The 22,572-nt window shown below is 33.2% G+C and overlaps 1 protein-coding gene across 1 annotated transcript in view; it reads right to left on the bottom strand.

The window, feature by feature from the left end:
* The window catches only part of LOC130449648 (ATP-binding cassette sub-family C member 4-like), a 51,815-nt gene that overhangs the window by 18,047 nt on the left and 11,196 nt on the right, over positions 1–22,572 (bottom strand). Inside the window, exons 4-9 of the mRNA XM_056787596.1 lie at positions 21,497–21,700; positions 20,764–20,990; positions 16,419–16,575; positions 15,131–16,360; positions 6,014–6,350; positions 3,239–3,389 (exon numbers count right to left, since the gene is read on the bottom strand). Of these exons, the coding sequence (XP_056643574.1) occupies positions 3,239–3,389; positions 6,014–6,350; positions 15,131–16,360; positions 16,419–16,575; positions 20,764–20,990; positions 21,497–21,700 (2,306 nt within the window). The remainder of the gene's footprint in view (positions 1–3,238; positions 3,390–6,013; positions 6,351–15,130; positions 16,361–16,418; positions 16,576–20,763; positions 20,991–21,496; positions 21,701–22,572) is intronic.

The following is a 22,572-nucleotide window of genomic DNA, read 5'->3' on the forward strand; positions in this document are numbered from 1 at the left end:
TCGTTGATGAATAGATGAAGGCGGGTTGGGAAAACACGTCGGATAATATCAACTTCTTTATTTTAAATGCAGCTCCCTGTATATTATTCATCTTTTTATTCTTCTAATATGTTCTAAATGAAACTTTCCGCTTGTTACGTTTTTCTTCAAATATTTGGAATATTCCTTTGTTTACGTATTGTGGCACAGTAGTCACTTCTGACTTATTGTCAGTGCTCCTTTGTTTATATGGAATATAAAAAATCCAAGAAAGCTTTTTGAACAACTGCCATTAAAAGTGACACTTTTAATGACAGCCAACAGTGTTAAAAGTAATTGTGATAGTATTAATAGTTATTTATGATACAAATGTGCATGGATATCATACAATATTTTATTTACGACCACATTGAAAAATACTTTTGTTTAAAACAGGATTGTATTTTAAATTTATGGTAGTTTGCAACTTTGAATATTGGGACCATAACGTAGATGACTTTTTCAAGAAATATGCACTGCCATTTAAAAAACATTGCTATTTTTCGCGCGTTTTTAGACGTATGTACAATATGTATCTAATTTCATGTATTTTACATGTTTAATTTTAATATTTTTTCTACGCCCATGTCTGTAAACGTCAAAAATCGCACTGTCAACATTCCGTGTAAACGACATTTAACAATAACATGCACGTAATGAGATCCCATAAGATACACGTGCGTTTTGAGAAGAAAACTTAAACTTCTTGGTTTAATTAAATCACAATCAAATTTTTATTTACGTAAGACTTTATTTGGTCTATTCACACAAATTTAGTCAATTAAAGAACATAAAAACTTCCAGCATTAGCGAGATATATTTAAGATTGAAAGAGTGATGCCCCTAAATGTAGACAGCACATTATGCAGTTTATTTAAAAATAGGACACGCTTTCTTAAGTAGCATGCTATGAATGGGCGTAGAAAAAGTATAGTACGTTACACGATTTGTAAGCCCATTACGGACTCATGAAATTTTTCACTTCGTGCGTAATGGGTTACTTACAACTCAATCTTTTTCAAGTACCATACACTTTGCAGCGTGTAGGTTTCCCAAACTTCTAATCTATGATCTGAAGGCACCTCTCTTCTGCACGACGAAAAATTGTTGCTGCACCCTGAATGCCACACCAGTCTCTTATACTCTGAGGCCAGGAATGTTGTTTACGTTCTGTCCTCTCCTTCCGTCGATCTTTCCAATCAGTATGAGGTTGAGAGCTGAATATCTCGGTCCTAGCAGGATGGCTCCAAATAAGACACTTTTCGTTGTTCAATCACCGCAATCAGTTTTCTTTCCACACCCGCTCCCCTCAGTACTTATTCATTCGTCATGTCCTCGGTCCATGGGATCCGCATAAGTCTGCGCAACAACCACATTTCCATTGCATCTATTCTGTTTAAGGATCTCACTTTCACGTTTCCACACCATACAAAAGGATTAGCCAAATATAACATTTTATCACCAATCTAAGGTTTAGGGAGACTTCTTGGCGGATTAGGAACTTTGTAAAAGATATTTTTGCAATTGATATTCGAGTTTTAACATCCTCGTCGCAATCCCATTTTTCATTTAACATACATCCAAGGTATTTAAATTTATTGACTCTCTCTATGTTATTTCCATTGACAAGTAATTGAGCTTCGCCATGTTGTTGTCTGCTTATGACCATTAGTTTTATTTTATGTGCGTTTGTGAGTTCGTAATTGGCTCCAATTTCGTTGATAGAATTGACTAGCTCTTGTAGGTCTTCTAGGTTGTCGGCTAGTATCGCAGTATCGTCGGCATACCTAATATTATTTATGAAAGTTCCATTTACTTTAATTCCTTTTTGATTGTCTTTTAATGCCAGCTGAAAAATTCATTCTACGTATATGTTAAATAGTATGGGCGAGAGTATGCATCCCTGACGGACTCCTCTAAGTATCTGAAGTTGTTCCGTAGCTAGGGAGCCGCTGGTTTGAAGTTTTGCAGTTTGATCTGCATACAGCTTTTGTATGATCCTGATGTTCTTACTATCCATATCAACATCCTGTTATATTAGCTTTGCCAAATGGTTCCAAACAGCTGCAATCGCAACTAACCAAATAATAGTATCTATTATTTGTATATAAATAATAGTATTTGTAAATGAATAATAGTAATAATAAAGATTGAGAGCCATTACGTTTGCACGTAATGTTATCGTAGTTGCAAATCAGTATTGTCCTGGATTGACAGAGAAAGACCAATAGAGTGTCTCCAAGATCTCCAGACCCTACACCTCTTATTTTCTTCAATTGTTTTTTTAAACGAAAGGTTTGTGCAGGTGTAATGTAAATCGTTTGTAAAGTGTTTCGCATTTAATTTTAGTTTTATTTTATTTTAGAAAGTTATACTTATGAATCCAATTCGCAACTCGAGACCGCCATTTTGTTTAAAGCTAACTTTACTCCTTGTTAGTTTAGTTGCACTGGTTTTCATCAATTATTTTTTCGAAAACGACAACTAATCATTATTTCAATCAATCCTCTATTAGAAAAAATCAGGTAAAGTCTTCATTCGACTTTTCTCATTATTAAGTTTTTTGTGTAACTTTTGAAGCTCTCGCGACTCAAGCTGACGTTGTGTCGTACAGTGCTCAACGTTTGTAAAGCATATGTGTGCAAATTTTGGAGCTTGAACTGCAATGAGATTCGTAACTATTCAGTTTTCAATTTATGATTTAATCTGCTCAGGACTTTTTAATCCATTTCTAGAAAATCTTTGTTTTTCACAGGTAAATAAATATTTTAAAAGGTGCTCGGTAAACTTGATTCATTGTTCTAATAACCACTCTTCTTTTTCTAAACGAATCATAACGTAAAAATGATAACTTTTGTTATCTTCGACAAACAGTGATTCTAGTAACCATCAACAGGATCTTTAACCAAAAATAACGTTTAAATAATTATTACTGTTCAAGTTAAATATTCCTAACTATCTTAATTGAATAATTCATCTGATTTCGTCGATTTTAGAATGAGTTGATTATTAAAAATGGCAGATAATTTGCAAAAAAACGACCTATTTCTGAATTTTCATCTAAAATAAATTGTTGACAGAATATTGAGTTTTTTCCATAATTTAGCTACACTCCGCTTCTCAAATATAAAGTCTGAGTAAAGCCAAATCAACATCGAGTCATTACAGGTAATATGATGGTTAATTTATTATTTTCAATTGAATAATAATCGATTCTTACTTGCTGCATCCAATCTTTTCGTACCTCTACCGGTTGGTAAGTAAAATCGTTGAATTAAGTACAGTTTGATCAATAGGAATATTGATGGTATAATAAAAAGTGTATTCACTGATATAATCAAATATAATATACCAAGAATCGCTAATGTTTGCTGAAATTAGGAAAAAAATTTCTATTATTAGTGAAATAATTCAACAAAACGACTGCAAGACATACAATCATAATCAACTTAGAGCAAATATACGAGAGTTTTCTGAAATATTTTCGATCTAACAAAGAAACACGTTATTTGTTCCATAATCCTTTTCACTTTAGTCTATACAGTTAGTGCAGTGTTGCCTCTCCTCAAAATAGGTAAAAAAAGAAAGTGCTGCTTTAGCTAAATCGTATGAATACAGATGATGACCAACGAGCACGAATTTAAATTTAATCAAGGCGATCACAAAAATCTGTTTCTGCGTTACAAGAATGCATGAGAAATCCAGTTTTTACCTATTGTTCTTAAGTCCTTAAGGCCTGGGAAAAGTACATGCGAATGCGACTTTCGTCTAAAGTTTTAACAAATGCCCTTGAGGTCTTACTGAGCCTTTGGATCTTACGATATAGATACGGGGATATATAAATATAGATTATATATCCTATATATAAACGAATTGAAGACTAGAATAACTGGTAAGGTGAAATGAATGTCCCAGGCAGTGATCAATTGACGCGCATGTAAATGTTGATAATAATAGCTTGCTGTTACACTTTACTGACAGAGAACAGTGGACGGACCTAGTACAGGAATAGCTTAGAAGTAAATGACGTAGGACTCTCGAAACTAAGCAGAAGTTTCTCTCTTGGGAAACTCGTGCAGAACGCTATGATGATCGTAAGATTGAAGCTCTCGCTACCTCATTATTCTTAGGTGATCGAATGAGTCGAGAGAGTTCAGCTCTTAAGTTTGTCTCGATGTAGGTCACGCAGGTTTGTAATCACAAAATATCCGCTCAAGAGGTAATCCACAACGAAAAACGCTTGCTCCTCACTGTTCAAACGTATGATGACGACTGAGTTGTGCATGGATAAAATTAAATAGCCTCACTTCTCGAACGAAACCACTAGCGAACCGCTACAACATAATAATAATCCACAACGAACAACGCACGCTATTCACTGTTCAAACGTATGCTGGCGACTGAGTTGTGCCTAGACAAAATTAAATAGCCTCATTTCTCGAGCGAAACCACTAGCGAACCGCTACAACATAATAATTATAATCCACAACGAAAAACGCACGCTTCTCACTGTTCAAATCACTAGCGATCCGCTACAACATCAACCGACTCAATGGGGCGCGTTTAAAAACACTTATGATGCCGTATCCTGTATGATAGTCAGTTTTTGAGTAAATAACTTTTGAATATAAATTGATATTTCTATTTTAGATTTACATTAGTAGAAACGTAGCTTTAATATTTAGGTTTATTCATTCAAACCTTCGAGTAAGCTGTCTTTCGTATTTTTAATTCCGTCTCTACTATAATCATTCAAGGTTTGAATAAGGAATTGTCCCTGTCCTTCATATTTTCTAAACAAATCTTTCTACTGTTGCAAACGTTCAATTAACTTAGATCACGTAGAGACATGATAAATTTAAGGTATGTCGGTTATCTACGCTTAAAAGGTGTGTGAGGTTTAAGGTAGAGAGTAGTTTTGTTTAACAAGTGATTTAAACAAATTGTTTGTTTTATGAATGTGATTGCTGCATAGAAAAAATTTGATTGAGATCATTACAAGAATTGTCACAGGTTTTCTGCCAAGATACGTACATTATCTTTCAATGAATTGATCGCATCTTTTCCTGTATATACGTTACAAAAATCTCCATTAATAGATCTTTTACTAATCCAAAAGCTTTCTCATTATCATGTATGACTTTAACCCAAATAAATATCACACTCCAATTTAGTAATATAGTTTTGATGTCACGTAAAATCTGATGGCTTTTTATTTTGAATGTATACTGCACATCCAACTCCATCCCTTGTCTTAGATCTATCAGTGTATATTATTTTCTTATCAGCAAGCTCTACTAGTACGGATTTCAACAAGATTGAGTTAATGCGTCTATATTCCGTATGATTAGGGATTATGACATTATGGACTTCAAATTGTATATATAATTGAATTCATCCCTTGTCTTAGATCTATCAGTGTATATTATTTTCTTATCAGCAAGCTCTACTAGTACGGATTTCAACAAGATTGAGTTAATGCGTCTATATTCCGTATGATTAGGGATTATGACATTATGGACTTCAAATTGTATATATAATTGAATTCATTGGTTTCAAATAAGGCTTCCGCTAGTGGAGGTGTGTTCTTAATCATCCGATATCGATTTGTGAAATATGGATATCGGATGATATGGATATGCTACATAAATTATTTATCGGTGAGGGTTTTGAGTTTAATTAAATATTTCTGACCATATCATATACCTTCTACGTTTGGACCATAGTAATTTACTATCTATTATGAAACCCAAGTATTTATAACAGTTTAGTACCGACAATGTTCGCCAATACAGAGCTGGGTTCTCCGATGTGCGAAGTCTTTGTCTAGTAGAAAAGATGTCTAGAAAAACATGTTGCTTCGAATTAAAAAAAATTTCCCAGTGTTTTTTTATCAAAAAGATGCTTCCCAAAAAATTTTATTTCCAACGGCCACCCTAGTATTTAATAATTCGTTGAATCTCTCCAAATTCAAATTAGTGAATATTATACTTACTCGGAAAATTTCATAAATATTCAGAGGTATTACTTCATCCATAGTTAAAAGATCCTTAGAAAATCTGTTGATGATGTTTCCCATTAAATGTTTGTCGAAGAAACTCATGAAAGCATTAACGACGGATCGTGACATTTTCTTGTGGAGCTTAGAAGATGCTCGTAAAGCAAAAAATATATTCAAGTAAATTCTGGCTGAAATTAGAATAAATCCAACTATGATGAGGATATAATATAAAGTGAGGTAAAAATTCCTTTTTTGAATCACGTCATAATATTCTTTAGTGTCTGTCTTATTGGAATATACAAGATTTGATACATTAGGTTCATTATTTACCCTGAAACAAGAAATTATATTTATAACAATCTTTCACTAATACGTTGTAGATGAAAGAATATAGAAATGGAATAATATCATGAAAAATGTTGTTGTTTGTCAATCCTAACAAATAACAAATTAATCATCAATTAAAACTTCTCAGTGAAATTGCATACTATAAAAAATTCACTCAGCTACAATTGAAGTTGCATAGATCGATTAATCTGTACATTATGATCAAGGAATATCAAGTTTTGTCGTTCCATTTTATGTATAGAAAGGTATTTGAATATTCAATAATACTCTGTGTTTCTTATTTAACCACTGTGGAGGAAATCTAGAAGAAAAATATCTTTCCAATTATTCGTATGTAAATTGTTCTATATTTAGTTTCATTTTTATTTTATTTTAGAAAATTTAGCTTATGGATTGATTTTATAATACCCGCATAACTAAAGTATTTTCAGTAAATATTTTTTCATACCGTATAGTGGTCAACGCATTATAAAGCATTTGAACAGATTGTAGAATGTCGGCAGTAATAAGATGCGAACCTATTCAATTCAAATTCATGACTACCTAACCTAACCTAATTTTCTCTCTTTTCTAAGCCCCACCTTACCCTAAAAAAATTATAACGAAAGATATTAACTTCGAGTCAGTCTTCGGAAAAACAGTCTTCGTCAACACTAGAAACATGTATAGTTCTTCCAATATCAATTACAATATTTCATAAATACGCAGAGCACTCATACCAAAATGTGAAATGAAAAATAATGTTTATTCCCCGTATAAAATTCGGTAAACATTTAACAAACCGTCAGTCCACGTGGACTCATCATCTCCACTGTTTACCAATGAAAACATTGAATCGTAAACATAAATGCATTTCTTTTGGCCGAAACTGTCGGAAGGCGTATGTACACAATTTCTTCGAAATATTCCTGCTAGACAGCTTGTGATAAGCAATTTCTTCAAATAAATAAAAATATGGTGTTCTTCAGACCATGGACGAATGAAGATAATTGCACAGTGAGAATAAAGACAGATATGAATTAAATAATAAAGATTCAGATAAACAAACCCAGCAAGTTTTATTAAATATATTCGAATGCTTAAAAATAGGAAAATTTCAGCCATCTGATATTGCAACCATAATAAAAATTGCTGAATTAACTATACTGGTAGTTAGTAAATTTTCCATTTATCGAGTAGACTTGAAAGGGGTTGCTGTGGATTATTCACAGAACCGAAAAACATGTAAAGAAAAACTGAAATCAGTTGTCAAAGCTACTCAAGAATACAGCAAAAGGTAGCAGATTATCCAGTTCAGAAACATTGCATTAAGTTTTGTCAGCATCTAGCTTTAAACACAAAAAATTAATAAATGGAAGGCAATAACCTAATCGTCAAAGATCGTTTGATTGCGACAAGATTATTTGCGTCATATAAAAGACTACCGAAGTTCTAATAGAGACATAATTTATCCAATTTATTTAGATGAAATATGGTTTGACAGTTACAATGTAGTAAATTTTGGTTGGGTTCTAATAAACAAAAAAGCTAAGTTCACGTCTGGTATCCTGTTTAAACCAAACGCCCTTACAGGCAGATACATTTTACTCGCCTATTTACGTTTTATAATTTAATATTCAGTTGTAACAAGTTAGGCAAGGAGGTATAATCTCGAATAAATGAATGCTTGAAAACATGGGTCGTTTCTTACTGGTGGTGGTGTAATGTCGAGAGACAACCGACGATAGCCTAACAGCTAATAACGTACGTTCTTTCGCATTTCTGTACCTTAACCCGTTTTGGATCTGAAGTTGTGAGCTCACTCCACTTCATAGTCTCTTCAACATCATGGTGGCAGATACAAGAATCATTTGATGTTATAAAACAAACCACAATATCTTCTAAGATCCAACATCTACGATTACGAATGGGCCAGCATCTATTTTTCATACTCATAAATGTTAAGAGTGGTCCACCCTTTATTTTCTTTATTATTTAGATGACATTTTTCGTTTCTATTTTTTATCATAGAACATTCAAAAATACATACAACTCTAGTTTTTCACCCTACGATCAAACCTTATTTTTTATTTGTTAACTATAAACTTTTGGTAATATTTTTATTTTGTCATGAATAGAAAATTCATATTACTCTCAATTTCCTCCCTCCTAAGATCAACCCCTATTATTTCATGGCGATTTTTTATAAATTTAATTTGATATTTCACCCCCGCAGGTCGATAACTGATCAACTATTAATCGATCCGTTAACCCCTCCAGGTGTCTACCGTTCTCTCTCATCCAGCAAACATCATGGAGCAGGGATGAGAACGAAGACAATAACGGCCATTATCGTACCTGTACATATTGTACTTAACATTTTTTTTAAATAAAGAAATAGGTACGTATTTGATAGATATACGTGTCCTATTATTGTGAAAGATTAGTTAAATAATAGCATCAAATACAATATTGAGTCACTATTTCTCAAAAATAAGTATTTGAACTTGATCTAATTATATGTTATATGTACAGTCTGCAATGCCAGCAAGACGCAAAGGGCCTAGCCAATTTGAGTAGTCGAACATTCAAATCTAGAGTCATGCCAGGTATAAAAGCGAACAAATGCAACAAAATAATGCAGATGTGCGCGTGTTACGTAAATATCAATCGCAAGAGGCACGAGATGAACGAAATCAATACAGACAATTAGAACGAACAAAATTGCGCTGATTTGTAGTCGACAAACGTAGAGGAATTGACCAACGATGCCAAAAAGTTCTTCGATCATTTACATTCCAAAGTGGTAAATACTCACTCTGGAAGGCTACCAGGAGATTAAGAAGACCAATCATGCAAAACCCACCAATAAAAAACGCAGATGGGAATCGGGCTAAAAGTAATATAAAAAGACAAACAGATATGCTAAGCATGATATGATTTTTCAGCCAAACGAAGGAGAAGACTTAGTTGATTGAGACATAAAAACCAAGAATACGTCGACATCAGTGCCACCACTCCGAAAGAGGAAGTTATTGAAATTAAAGAAAATATACATCCCAAGAAAGCACTAGGGTATGATTTGATAACTAGAGAGGTTTTAAAATAACTCCTAAAAAAGCAATACTAAAACTTACAAATCTTATTAATCCTTCATTTAAGTAGCTGAAGTAATTATGATTCCGAAACCAGGAAAATCACCGAATGAAGTCTCATCGTATAGAACAATTTCCCTACTTCTAGTAATATCAAAGTTATACGAAAAGAATAAAAACATAGAAGAGAAGAAAATTATCTCAACACACCAGTTTGCTGTCATTTCACAACAGATCAAGTTCACCAAATAACGAATATAATTGAAAAAAACTGTTAAAGATAAAATAGTTTGATCCATCGTCTTTCTGGATGTAATGAAGGCATTTGACAGAGTATGGCATAACGGACTTGATTTAAATTATAAAAATTTTTGCCTAGACAATACTCTCAGCTACTAAAGTCATATATCACACACAGAGCGTTTAGAATAAAACAAGAAGACGCTTACTCTGAATTAAAAGAAAATAATGCGGGGGCACCATAAGGAAGTGTACTAGGATTTGTCCTGTATCTATTTTACAATAGTGGTATCCTTGACCTAGAGAATGACATCATGGCTACTTTTGCGGATGACACTGCAATTTTGGCAGTATTTGATGATCATAATGAAGCGGTAAGTAACCAGCAAGCCTCTGTTCACAAAATTAACAAATTGACAAAACAGTCAATTCACTTCACAAATATAAGGAATCAACACATTCCCATTAGTTTAACCATATTTCAACACATAAAAATATATGGGTATTAATTTTGATGCTGGATACTACGTTGGAGGGTCCACGTCAAGAAGAAAAGGGATAAACTGGATATAAAATTTAGAAAAATATATTGACTACTCGGACGTGACTCTGTTCTGACCATATATAATAAAGTGCTCTTGTACAAACAAATACTTGAATATTTGGGGATGAACCAAGAGAACAACTTAGCCGTAATACAGAGATTCCAGATTATAGTGCTGAGGAGCATAGTCGCCCCTTGGTACTACAGAAACAGTGATCTCCACAGAGACTTGGGCTTAGAAACTGCTAGTGAAACCGTCAAAAGATTGGAAGGAAGCCACAAACAACGACTTCTACAACGTTGAGGCAATCCAGCTCCTGGACAATGTGAACTTGAACAGAAGACTCAGAAGGACCAAGCCTTTCGAGCTACTTTAGTGTATAGTGTCAGTGAAAAAGCAAAGCATATTTTGATTAGTGTGTACGATAACATTAGTGTAAATAATTGTTAGAACCTAAGGATTGCTAAAGAGACGGCCCTTAGTTAATTTTGCAAGTAGTAGATTAAGTAAGAATTAAATTACTCATTGATCTATTTTGTTCAGATCGTAATTGTAATAAAAATATTCCCTGAAGGCATAATTTTATAATAATAAAAAAATTCCACTGTGGTTATTGGAAAACTATATGTGGCATGTAATTAATAGTAAAAATATGAATAATTTTTTTTATGTTTAGCAATCAAGAAATGTAGTTTGAAAAATAGACGTTTTTTAATAAAGAATAATAATCTATATCACATATGGGCAACCACCGGCCCGCGGGCCGGATCCGGCCCCGTGTAAGATATGATCCGGCCCGCGAGACATTTTGGAAAAACCCAATTAAAAAATATTACACTAAACTAAGTACTTATACTTAGTACTAGTACATATACTTATACTAGTACATATCTTTAAAAGAAAACACTTGTTTGTGCTTTTTATCTTATCCGGCACCGGATATGATATGAATAGACTATAAAAATGTGGAATCATCAATAGACTAATGAATCCCATAGCCTACACAAGTTTCCTGTGTTTCCTTAGTTTAGTCACGGGAGTGACGGTGAGGCGGCAAACATCAAAACCTTCGATGTTTGCCGCCTCACTCTTTGTTAATCACCGCCACTCGGCTTGCTCGATCAAATTCTTTGAAGTTTGCCGCCTCACGGGCTACACATTTTATTTATTGCTTCTCGATTATTCTAAACTAGTTTATTCCAGATTATTCCTTCATTTTCTCTATATAAGCGGGTGGATGGCCCGAAAGTTAGTTCAGTTCTATTTGAGCTACAGAGGTGATAACTCAGACAAGCGATAACTTAGCGAACGGCCATCAACTTGCTTTGTGAATTTGTGTGCATCTTGAGTGGTTACTAACTATAGTTTGTTATTAAGTTTATTGATGGAAAAGTAAAAAAAAATGATGTCTGGTGGAAAGAAACGAAAAGTAGATACCGAGGGTCGTCAGTTTCAAGAAAAATGGACTGAAGAATTCTTTTTTATCTTGCACAATGGTAAGCCTATTTGTTTGCTTTGTAATGAATCCATTTCAGTAATGAAAGAATTCAATATAAAGATGCATTACTCAACTAAGCATGCTACACAGCATTCACTGACAGGACAATTAAGAACAGACAAAATCCAGAAGCTTAGAGCAAATATTGAAAAACAGCAACAAATGTCTCATAAACAAAGAACACAACTTGATAATGTTGTGAAAGCTAGTTTTATAGTTAGCTCAAAATTGGCAAAGGCATTAAAACCATTTGCCGAAGGAGAATTTATCAAGGAGTGTATGTTAGAAGTTTGCGGTGTTTTGTGTCCTGAAAAGAAAAATGAATTTGAAAAAATTAGTTTGTCAAGACGAATTGTTGTTCGACGTATAGAAATGATGGCTAATGGTATAAAAACAACATTGACTGACCGTATGGCTGGTTTTAAATCATTTTCCATAGCATTAGACGAGAGCACCGATTTTTCTGACACAGCTCAACTGGCTATATTTATTCGAGGTATTGATAAGGAGTTCACTGTTACTGAGGAATTGCTAGCTTTACAGCCGCTAAAAGCAACCACTACAGGAGAGGATATTTTTAATGAAGTTCAAAAGGTATTCACAAGTTTTGGCCTGCCATGGTCAAAATTAATTGGAGTATGCACTGATTGTGCACCTTCTATAGTCGGCTTACGAAAAGGTTTCATCGGAATTTTGAATGAAAAAGTAACAGAATTAAATGTACAAAAAGATGATTTGATAGTCCTTCATTGCATTATCCACCAACAGAACTTGTGTTCGAGTCCACAATGTTATGAATGTAGTAGTAAAAACCATCAATTTTATTCGATCCCTAGGGCTTAACCATCGTCGGTTCAAGACGTTTTTGGATGAAATATCAGCTGAATATAACGACGTAACATATTATTGTGAAGTCAGATGGATGAGCAAAGGAAAAATGTTGAAACGGTTTTACGAGCTTAGAAATGAGATAGCAGACTTTATGAAAATAAAAGATAAGCCACTATCTGAATTGCGTGACCCAAAATGGATATGTGATTTAGCATTTCTGGTCGATCTTACAGGCTATTTGAATGATTTAAATTTGAAACTTCAAAAACAAGGACAGTTAGTAAATGATTTGTACAGCCATTTGAAAGCGTTTCGGATCAAACTACGCTTGTGGGAGTCACAGATGCAGTCTGGTAATAGTTACCATTTCAACACGCTCTCTGCGTATGAAAATATTGCTTAAGCTCAATATGCTGAAAAACTCAAGTTACTGTCGGAACAATTTTCGAACAGATTTAGCGACTTCAAAAACATGGAAGAATGTTTTAATTTATTTGCTGCTCCTACAAAATATAATGTACAAAATGCTCCAATACACTTACAAATGGAGTTAATCGAGATTCAAGAAAACTCACTCCTAAAATCCAAATTTGAAGACGTAGAGTTGTGCGATTTCTACAAAAAATACCTAGAAGAAGACAATTTTCCGCAGCTTAGAAAATTCGCAATAAGAGTGATTTCTGCGTTTTGCAGTACTTATAAATGCGAATAGTTCTTTTCATTAATTAAAGTTAATAAATCAACACATCGTACAAGACTGACTGACGATAATTTGGAAAATTCTTTACGTCTTTGTATCAGTGGAATTCATCCAAATATCGATGGATTAGTTTCCCAAATTCAAGCTCAAGTGTCTCATTGATTTCAGTGTATTTAACTTTTGTAGTTTGTAACAATTGCAAATGTAACTATTTAATTATAAAGTACCATTTTTTAAAATTTCATTTTGTTATTTTAATAAATACAATAATCACATTGTCAATATACACATACATGTCAATAATAAATACATAATACAATAATAACATTGTCGTATTATTTCATGTCTAATATCTATCGCAAAAAATAATATCACTACTTTAAAATGCACTAAGTACTTTTAATCGCGGCCCGCGAAAGTATTGCACGATAAAGTTTGGCCCTCAGCATGTCAAAGGTTGCCCATACCTGATCTAAATAAAGCATACTTCCATTATCTACGAGGATATATTGAAAAATTCTTAGCCTACTATAGAACCGATTAAAATTTCAATGTCAAAATATTTTATTACTCAACATATTCTCCTCTTAATCGGATACATTTATTATAGCAGACCTGAAACGACACTAGACCTTTAAAAAAATGTTTCTTCTTGCTCTTCAAACCAGACATCCACAGCTTTTATCACCTCCTCGTTGGAAGAAAATTTACGACGTTTTGAACTTTTTTTCAGTTAAGGAAAGAGATGATAGTCGGACGGAGCAAAATCTGGTCAATAAAGGGGGTGTTCTAATAATTCAAACCCTAAATGGCGAATTTTTTGCATGGCAACATGAGATTTGTGTGCAGGGGCCTTGTCCTGCAAAAACAAAACACCTTTGGATAGCTTTTCGCGACTTTTCTTTTTAATTTTTTCTCGTAGAGTGGTCATTAATGTCGAATAGTAATCTCCAATTATTGTTTTACTCTTATCCAAAAAATCAATCATGAATTACTTCATGGCAATTCCAAAAAACTGAAACAAGAACTTTTCCAGTAGATTGCTGAACACGAAACTTGGAGAGGTCTTGGAGAACTAGAGTGTCGCTATTCCATTTAATTCCATTCGTTTAAGAAGTATACATCGTTTTCAAATCCAGCACAGATTGAACGCGATGCTTCTATCCTTGCACGCTGTTGGTCAACATTCAAACATCTTGGGATCCATTTTGCAGCAAATTGACGTGAACTATATGATAAACACGTTCGTATGAAATATTCAGTGCTTCACATCAGATCCGTTTTAGCCCCATTCGACGGTCTGATAAAATCATGTCATGAACTGGATCGATATTTTCGGGGACTGACACAGAAACTGGCCTTCCTGATTAGTCATTATCTTCAACGGAAAATTTACCTCTTTTGAAGCTTGCAGTTCAATTTTTAACGGTCGCATACGAAGGACATTGATCACCAAGGTATTAAGCATATCTTCGTAAATCTGCTTACCTCTTAACCCTTTTAAATACAGGTTCTTGATGATGGACCGATACTCCAATTTTTCGATTTTCACAATTTCTGTGGACATCTGTTTCTTTTAATTTATTGCGTAACTCTGGCTCACTTTTTTGATGTGTCAAACTTTACGCTGACACTTCTAATAACTTATTGTTCGTTGTTATGGTAACGTAATATTTTGATTATGCATGGAACTGGTCTAGGCTAACTAGATATCAATACATTCTCGTACAATACTTTCGATTACAAGTACATTCCCACACACTTAAAATGTGTCAGTTATTTCATTAACTAGTACAATATTTCCTTGTTATTATTTATATGACAAAACAAGGTTTGTCGGGTCAGTTAGTATGAGATAATATGAAGTGTACTTACCAATAGCTAACAACTTTCTCAGAATAAGACAATGCAGCTTGAGTAACGATGAAAATGGTCAATAAAATGAAAAACATTATGACACCTCCAGCGTATTTGTAGTATCTTAGATAAACCCCAATCTTGACTTTACCACTTTTTTTAGTTTCGTGGTATAAATCACGATGTTCTTCGTTTTTTAATAATAACGGCGTATTTTCATCTTCCTCTTCCAGTATATTTTCTTCGGTAATATCGCTGTCGACATCGAAGTAATTCATTTCAACATCATCGATGTAATAAGTGATACGTTTATCGAGAGCATCCCGTTGTTTTTCAATGGAAAGTGTACGACCATTTTCAACGTACAAAGTGTTATTACCATTTAATAATTTGATATGATTGATATTATTCGTAACCAAGATCACTATTTTATCTTTAAGAAAGTCCATTATGCATTTTTTGAATACATAAATATTAATGCGACTATCTAAGCCCGATAAAGGATCATCCAAAAGATATATATCACTTTTTCTATAAACAGCTCTAGCTAAATTAATCCTAGCCTGTTGTCCTTTGCTAAAGTTAACACCTCCGTCTCCAACTACAGTTTGATCACCGTTTTTCAGTTTTTTTAGATCGACGTGTAAAGCGCAAACTCTTAACACTTCGTTATATCTTTTTTCATCGTATTCTTCGCCGAAAAGTATATTCTGTCTGATCGTAGAAGGAAACAACCAAGGTTCTTCGGAAGCGTACGATATACTACCTTCCACTAATATTTGACCTTCACTGGGATATTCTCCTAAGAGAGCTTTGATGATAGAACTCTTACCGCTTCCCAAGTTTCCCGTTATGATATTCAATCCTTTTGCTGCCGATAAAGAAATGTCTTCTAGTATAGTTTTACCATTTATATTTACGGAAACGTGTCTCATCAATATTTTGGGAGTTGTTGTTGTATCTTTTCTTCGTGTTACCTCTTCAAGTTTCAAAAATTCAGTTATTCTTTTAATAGACGCATGTAATTCAGAACATTGGGCTATACCCATTGGTATCGAGACCGTTATGTAAGATTTTAAGCTATGGTAACAAGTTTGGATGAAATATACCGTTTCGGCATCGGTGAAATGCCCGGTCCATACGTACGTCATGATCATGAAGAAAAACGAAATATTCGTGGCTATTGAACCTATTATCACGACTATAGATTTCAAATAGTAAACTGGTGATAAATGTTTCAATTCTAACCTAAAATCGAATAAAAACGTTGATTAAGTTTTAATTTCTGGTGAAAACTTGTACAAACTTTCTAAATTGATTCAGTTTCTGTTCGAAAAAGTTTTCCCACGAGTACATTTTAATTGTTTTGATATTTCTGATTGTTTCTGTGGTTATTTGGAGTCTTTCGTCAGTCTTTTTAGCAGATTTCACTCGTCTAGCACTCACGGCTCTGCCAACGTATACTGAAATTAGAAAAATAGTTCAGTTACTATATTTGTTCACCTTCTTGATTTCAAATTACGATCTTGAATTAACTATACATTATTTTTACATCTTATAAAAACTAATCTAAGAAATTATATGGTTATTTTATACTTTCGCGGTCCCCTCGTTTTTTGGCTCCAGAAAATTGAAAAATCATCCGATTTCGATAATTTTTTTTAAAAATCTTCGTTTTCACGGTGGATTTAAAAAAAATATGAGAAATATGTCACCTGAAGATTTCTTATAGTCTTAATGACTTTAAATGTGATCATAAACGCAATTTTTCGTATTGTTTTTTTACAAAGCATCAAACGCTGTTCATATATTTAGAAAAAATGTTTGTTTATTCATATTTTATCTCTAACCGTCAACCTTAGTAAGATATTCAATTTTCATTTTTCAATTTTTCAAAATTACTTTTAATATTGTACACTTGATTACAATAAGTGATTTTAAGAATGTTTTTGTTCATATAACTTTAATGATTACTTAATAAAAAAGGTACAAATGATTATATGTGAAAAAAGATCAATTTTAAGAGAAATTGTTATTATTTTTAAATGTAAAAACATGATAAATCAACATTTTTGTATAAATTTTTTTTTAATTTGTTTGTTTTTTTGTAGATTATGAAATAAATATATAACAACATCATTTGATTATTTGGAAAAAGTTTAGCAACAATTATACGTGAATGAGTGCATTTTCATGTGCATTTAAAACCATTTTTTTTATTCCCATAATTTTTTTCATAAATTCAGAGCCAAAAAAACAAGGGGACCACGAAAGTATAAAATTACCAAATACAGAAATGAATGTGAAATAGCCACGCTCGTCAATGCGCCTTTCCTAGATGATGGTAGTAGGGATTAGTACGGTACCTCAAGCAGGTATACTTGACTACTATTGTCAGTTCTATTGTGTCTGTTAGATAGTGAAGAGCACTGCGTGGGTACCTACTAAACTATTTATTTGTGCAAAATAAAGATTTATTATTCTTAGTGATATAAAATGGAATTCAAATCGAAAGTGTAAAGAAAAGTTTTAACTGGACAAAGTCGAGAAATTTTGGCAAATATAATTTATTTATGCGCCGGAAAGCATCAGAAAATAAACCTATAAAGGACATTCAGAAAGTTCAAGAGCGTGTTGCTGTTGCCACAGGACGTATCGTATGTAATATGTACACATTCGATTTCAAATATTGAAAAAGAGATGAGGCAAATAGAAAATGGGGAATCTTCATAATTTTCTACTACAAACAAAAAACGAAAAATATCAAAACCCAAAATAGGCTTGGATAATTATGATAAAGGTGTTCTAGGAAGATATATTTTGAATATCAAATGACACATAAGAGAGTACCAAGCTTGTGCAATATACATAAAATATTCCATGATGAATATGGCTACATAGGTTCAAGGGAAAGTTTAAGAAAAATTGTACATAGCATGGTATTTCGGTAGGGGAAAACCAAAGCAATAGAAAACTTTCAATGGAGAAACCTGATATCAGGAATAAAAGATTAAATTTTCTAAGAAATATAAAAATATTTCGGGAAGAAAATCGGTCTATAATATATAAGGATGAAACGTATATTCATTTTTCACATACACAACAAATCTTGGAGTGATGATATAAACGAAGGACAGCGTCAGCGTGAGTCGAACCAATATCGAGACCAATAATTTGTCCACAGGACGATGACAGTGACACTTCAGATATATAAAGTGATGAAAGTGACTAAACAAGCGATAGTGAAATTTGACGTGTTCATCAGGTTCAACGTGGTCGAATTTAATAATTGTGATCTTAATTTTTAAGATAAATCACTGATTTTTTTTTTCATAATACAATAGACTGAGCTACATTTTGACCTACATTCATTGGTATTACTGTTATTGTCACTATACATTGAATACATTGTAACAAATATGTGTGATTGTTTATAGTTATAGTATACAGTTTATAATGTAATTAAGCTTAAATGCTACTTAATTTGATATGATTTCTTTAAAAAATTCAATAATTATTCTTACACTATACAATAAATAACTCTCAATACTAAAGGCCGCTTGACATGGTGAAACAAATTACATGCAATTTGTTGCAAGCTCAAAGTATAGGTGAATGAGCAGCTTTTCATTATTAGGGAAAATGTCGAATGACTGCATTTGATATTTCTTGAATTGCTTTTTATCCTTTTCTTCTCAGCTTCTGGAAAATTCTGCCAGTTATGAGATCATATCCTGGTACTTTTTTAGGATTATACTTTTTAAGAAGTGTTTCTCTGATTTCTTGGTAACCAAAATTCTTTATAAGTCTATCCATTTGAAAATGTGCTTCTAAATTATTATTTATTTCCACTATGTCTTCTCCATTGGTTTCACCATCAATCGGCTTAATGTTTTTGATAAATGTTCGACAACCGTTTCAGCTTTCTCTTTGTTATTTTTGACCAATTTTCCGTCTTGGTCTCTAATAGGGGAATGAGGCTGATGTGGTCTATTAAGTTTTCTTGTTGCCCACCATAGCATTAATAAGTTGCTTCTGTCGGGGTTAAATTGTCAAGCAATTTCTGGAGTGACTCATTTTTGTGATTTAATCGTAACTTTTTAAAATCTCTGCTAGTTTGTTTAATTTTTTCTTGTTTGTTTTTTGATCTTGTTCGTTGCCATATCTTCCGAAGTCTTCTTTTTTCAGCTATTTTGTCGTTAACTATTACAGAATTGTGGCGATAATTCCCAAGCTGCTCCTTGGTTAATTTTGATTAGATTTTATAGCGCCAATTCTTCCTCATCGGAATTTATTAGTGGAATGTTGAGGTTTATGTTTTTGTCAATTTTTGTTGAAATAGGCTCCAATTTGAATTTGGTTCACATAAAATAAGGTTCTTTGACTGTTCCACCTTGTCGGTATACATTGTTAATTCTTGAAGAATAGTCGGAGGATGAATCAAGATTTGTTGTTGTTGAATTTCAAATTGTCTTAGGTCGATTCCTTTGAATATAAAAAGTTTTGATTTATTTGAATACATTGTAGCAAGTAGCCGTTGTCCTTTGGTTGTTATGATGCCCCTAAGTTTCTTTTTGGAGTTGTAGTCTCCTTCTGCTATAAAATTATTGTCAAGTGTTTTAAAGATAGTAAGGCAGTAAACTGCGGATATGTTTGTAGCTCCTCTACAGGTACTTGTTGTTGCCTGTACGAGGATGGTCCCAGAAGTACCTGGCTTGACCTGGACAAGGCGGTAGTTGCTTGCAAAAGACCAGTATCGCAGAGGTTGACCAAATGAGGTGACGACTTCAGAAATGGTGAAGAAAATCTATAAAGTGGTACTAGATGATTGTTGACTGAACATACTCGAGCTAGCATATGTAGTAGGCATTCCAAAAAATTTGAGCTGCTATTGAGCTGTTATTTGTTACAGTAATGGTAAATGCTCATATTCTTTATTAAAGAATAACAAAAAAGGATGAAGGAATTTCTGATTTTCAAATCAGTGTAGCAAAGAAGCTACTGAAGAAAGAAACTATGCCGCCGATGTCAAAACTAAAAAAACTCATTTACCATTGAAGAAAGAAGGTCACAAGGAAAGAAGAGATTTTGTAGAATGCAGTGAGAAAACAAATATTGGCAAATTTAAAGTAAAAAAGAGATTATTTTTTGCAGTGTATGTTTTGGAAAACTATATTTTTGTAATCCGTGTTCTGCGGAAAAACATAAATAATTGTGATTGTAACAACAATTTTTTAAATCATTTTATATACCCTTAAAAACAATATTTACCAAAAATAGGTACAGGTAATGTAAAAGTAGCAGAAATTAAAAATTTTAATCAAATGTTATTTGAATTATGTTGAGTAGAACAAAAAAAAATATGAAAAAGATTTTTTTGTTTTACAATGGATTTGAACGGTCCAACCAAACACTCAAATACGGTCTCTAGGTCCGTGGAGGAAGTTTGGAATAAAATAGCTCATTCGGTTCATAGGACCGCTCTGGGCTGTGGGGAAAATTCATTTGAGTACCTATTAGTCCAAGATCCCACCGCTTGATACAGATACAGATACCTGCAAGATCAAGCGATGGGATCCTGTACTATATGGACCGCACCGGAGCTCAATCTATTAAACCGTGTACGAAAATGATAAAAGCAAACTACTTACGTTGTATAGGTACAGTTAGTAAATAAAATCCTATTCCACCGAATACAGACCATTCAATTCGAGCAAATATTATGAAAGTGATTATTGCCGTTTGTATTACACCAATCCACATATCGTTAATGAAATTTATGGCATTATCAAATGCAAATACGTCTTTAGTTATTAGGGTTACAATTTTTCCAGCACTTACGTAGTTCCAAGCGTTCGGTCCCAATTTTACTGCCTTCCTGAAAGTAATTATAGTAGTACTTCCAACTCATCGATATCTATATATAAGAAAAATTATAAAAATCTAATGGCAGTACGTCTGGCCGTTCTAGCCTGTCAATTTCTTTAATTTTTTTTGACTGCACAGTATTTATGCCTAGATTTGTCATCAAGCATTCACAGTCCTCAATTTATGCTCTCTTCAAGTTATACTCAAACATGACTCTTTTGGCAGTTTGTGTAGGTTTCTTCTTTGATATCTTCAGTTCTAAGAGCATTTATTCGTTCTAAGAACAATGAGTAAATCAAGCCGTTTCATTTGAGATATAATATGAGTGAATTGTTTAGGTTATGTGTGAAGAGAGTTAGTGTAGTGTATTCCACTAAGCACTCAAGACAATCACCTCCAAGAACACGACCTTTCCCATTCCACTTAGTCGATAGAAACGTGCGTAAAGGTTCTTTAATGAAGAGGGATGAAGGTGATGATGAAGAACAAATATGAAAAATTGATAAAGAAAATTACCTGTAGATAAGAGCTACAACTGCTGTACGGATCCTTATAGCTACCTCTGAAGTGAATTGCTGGTAATTGTGGTTATAAGTCACACTAAATATGTTTAAGGTTATGACTAGGAATGCGTACAAGTAGAGGTCAGTGTTCGTTACTTTAGTTTGGTTTGGTGCAAAGTACGCTACTACTTTGCTCAAAGCTTTCGGTTGGATAAAACTGGAAGAAAAAAACGAATTTTTAAAAGCTAGTTACTATATATATCAACGAACGTTTGAAGGGATTATAGGAAAATGAGATAATCTGAAGATGAAGTAGGAAGTACGCCATTCGAAAGAATGACTATGATCAGAAGTTAAGGCAGACTTTATCACTTACATAGATGAGTTTATTAAACAATAATCTGCAAGAAGTGGAACAAAAAATGAATTTTTAAAAGCTGTTGATTGTAAAAATCAACGAACGTTTGAAGTGATTATGGAAAAATGGCGTGAAAGCTGAGATAATCTGAAGATGAAATAGGAAATATCCCAATCAACAGAATGATCAGAAGTTAAGGCAGACTTTATCACTTACATAGATGAGATTATTAAACAATAAACTGCAAAAAGTCAAAAATTATAGAAAGAACACTTGAACATAGTAGAAATATCACAAGTAGTATTCACTGATGAATTTTTGCTATAGTCAGCAAAAAAAGCTGCAACAGGGCAGAACAGAATCGTGTAAACAGGCATACAAGGTAAAATAAATAAGGGAATATAGAAAATAATTAACAATAGTAATACCAAGAGAAAATTACTCGCGAAAGCAGGCTGGAAGTTTTTGAAAAAAATACTAAGATCAATATTGATATTTGGCTCATAGTCCGTCAATTGAGAAGAATAGATGCTATAGACCTTATGTATATTCATTTAACGGAAATCATGGATTATTCCAGACATTTATAAATAAATGATAATCATAATTAACGAATTGTCAAAATCAGCAAATGCCCGTTTTAAAAATGGGAAGTTTGTGGGAAATATCCTCCCACACATGGCTTTGTTGCTTTTTTTAAACTATGTAGTGTTGTGCTTAGAGTAGGTAAT

Source organism: Diorhabda sublineata, chromosome 10, assembly GCF_026230105.1.
Source record: "Diorhabda sublineata isolate icDioSubl1.1 chromosome 10, icDioSubl1.1, whole genome shotgun sequence".
NCBI classification, from domain to species: Eukaryota; Metazoa; Arthropoda; class Insecta; order Coleoptera; family Chrysomelidae; genus Diorhabda; species Diorhabda sublineata.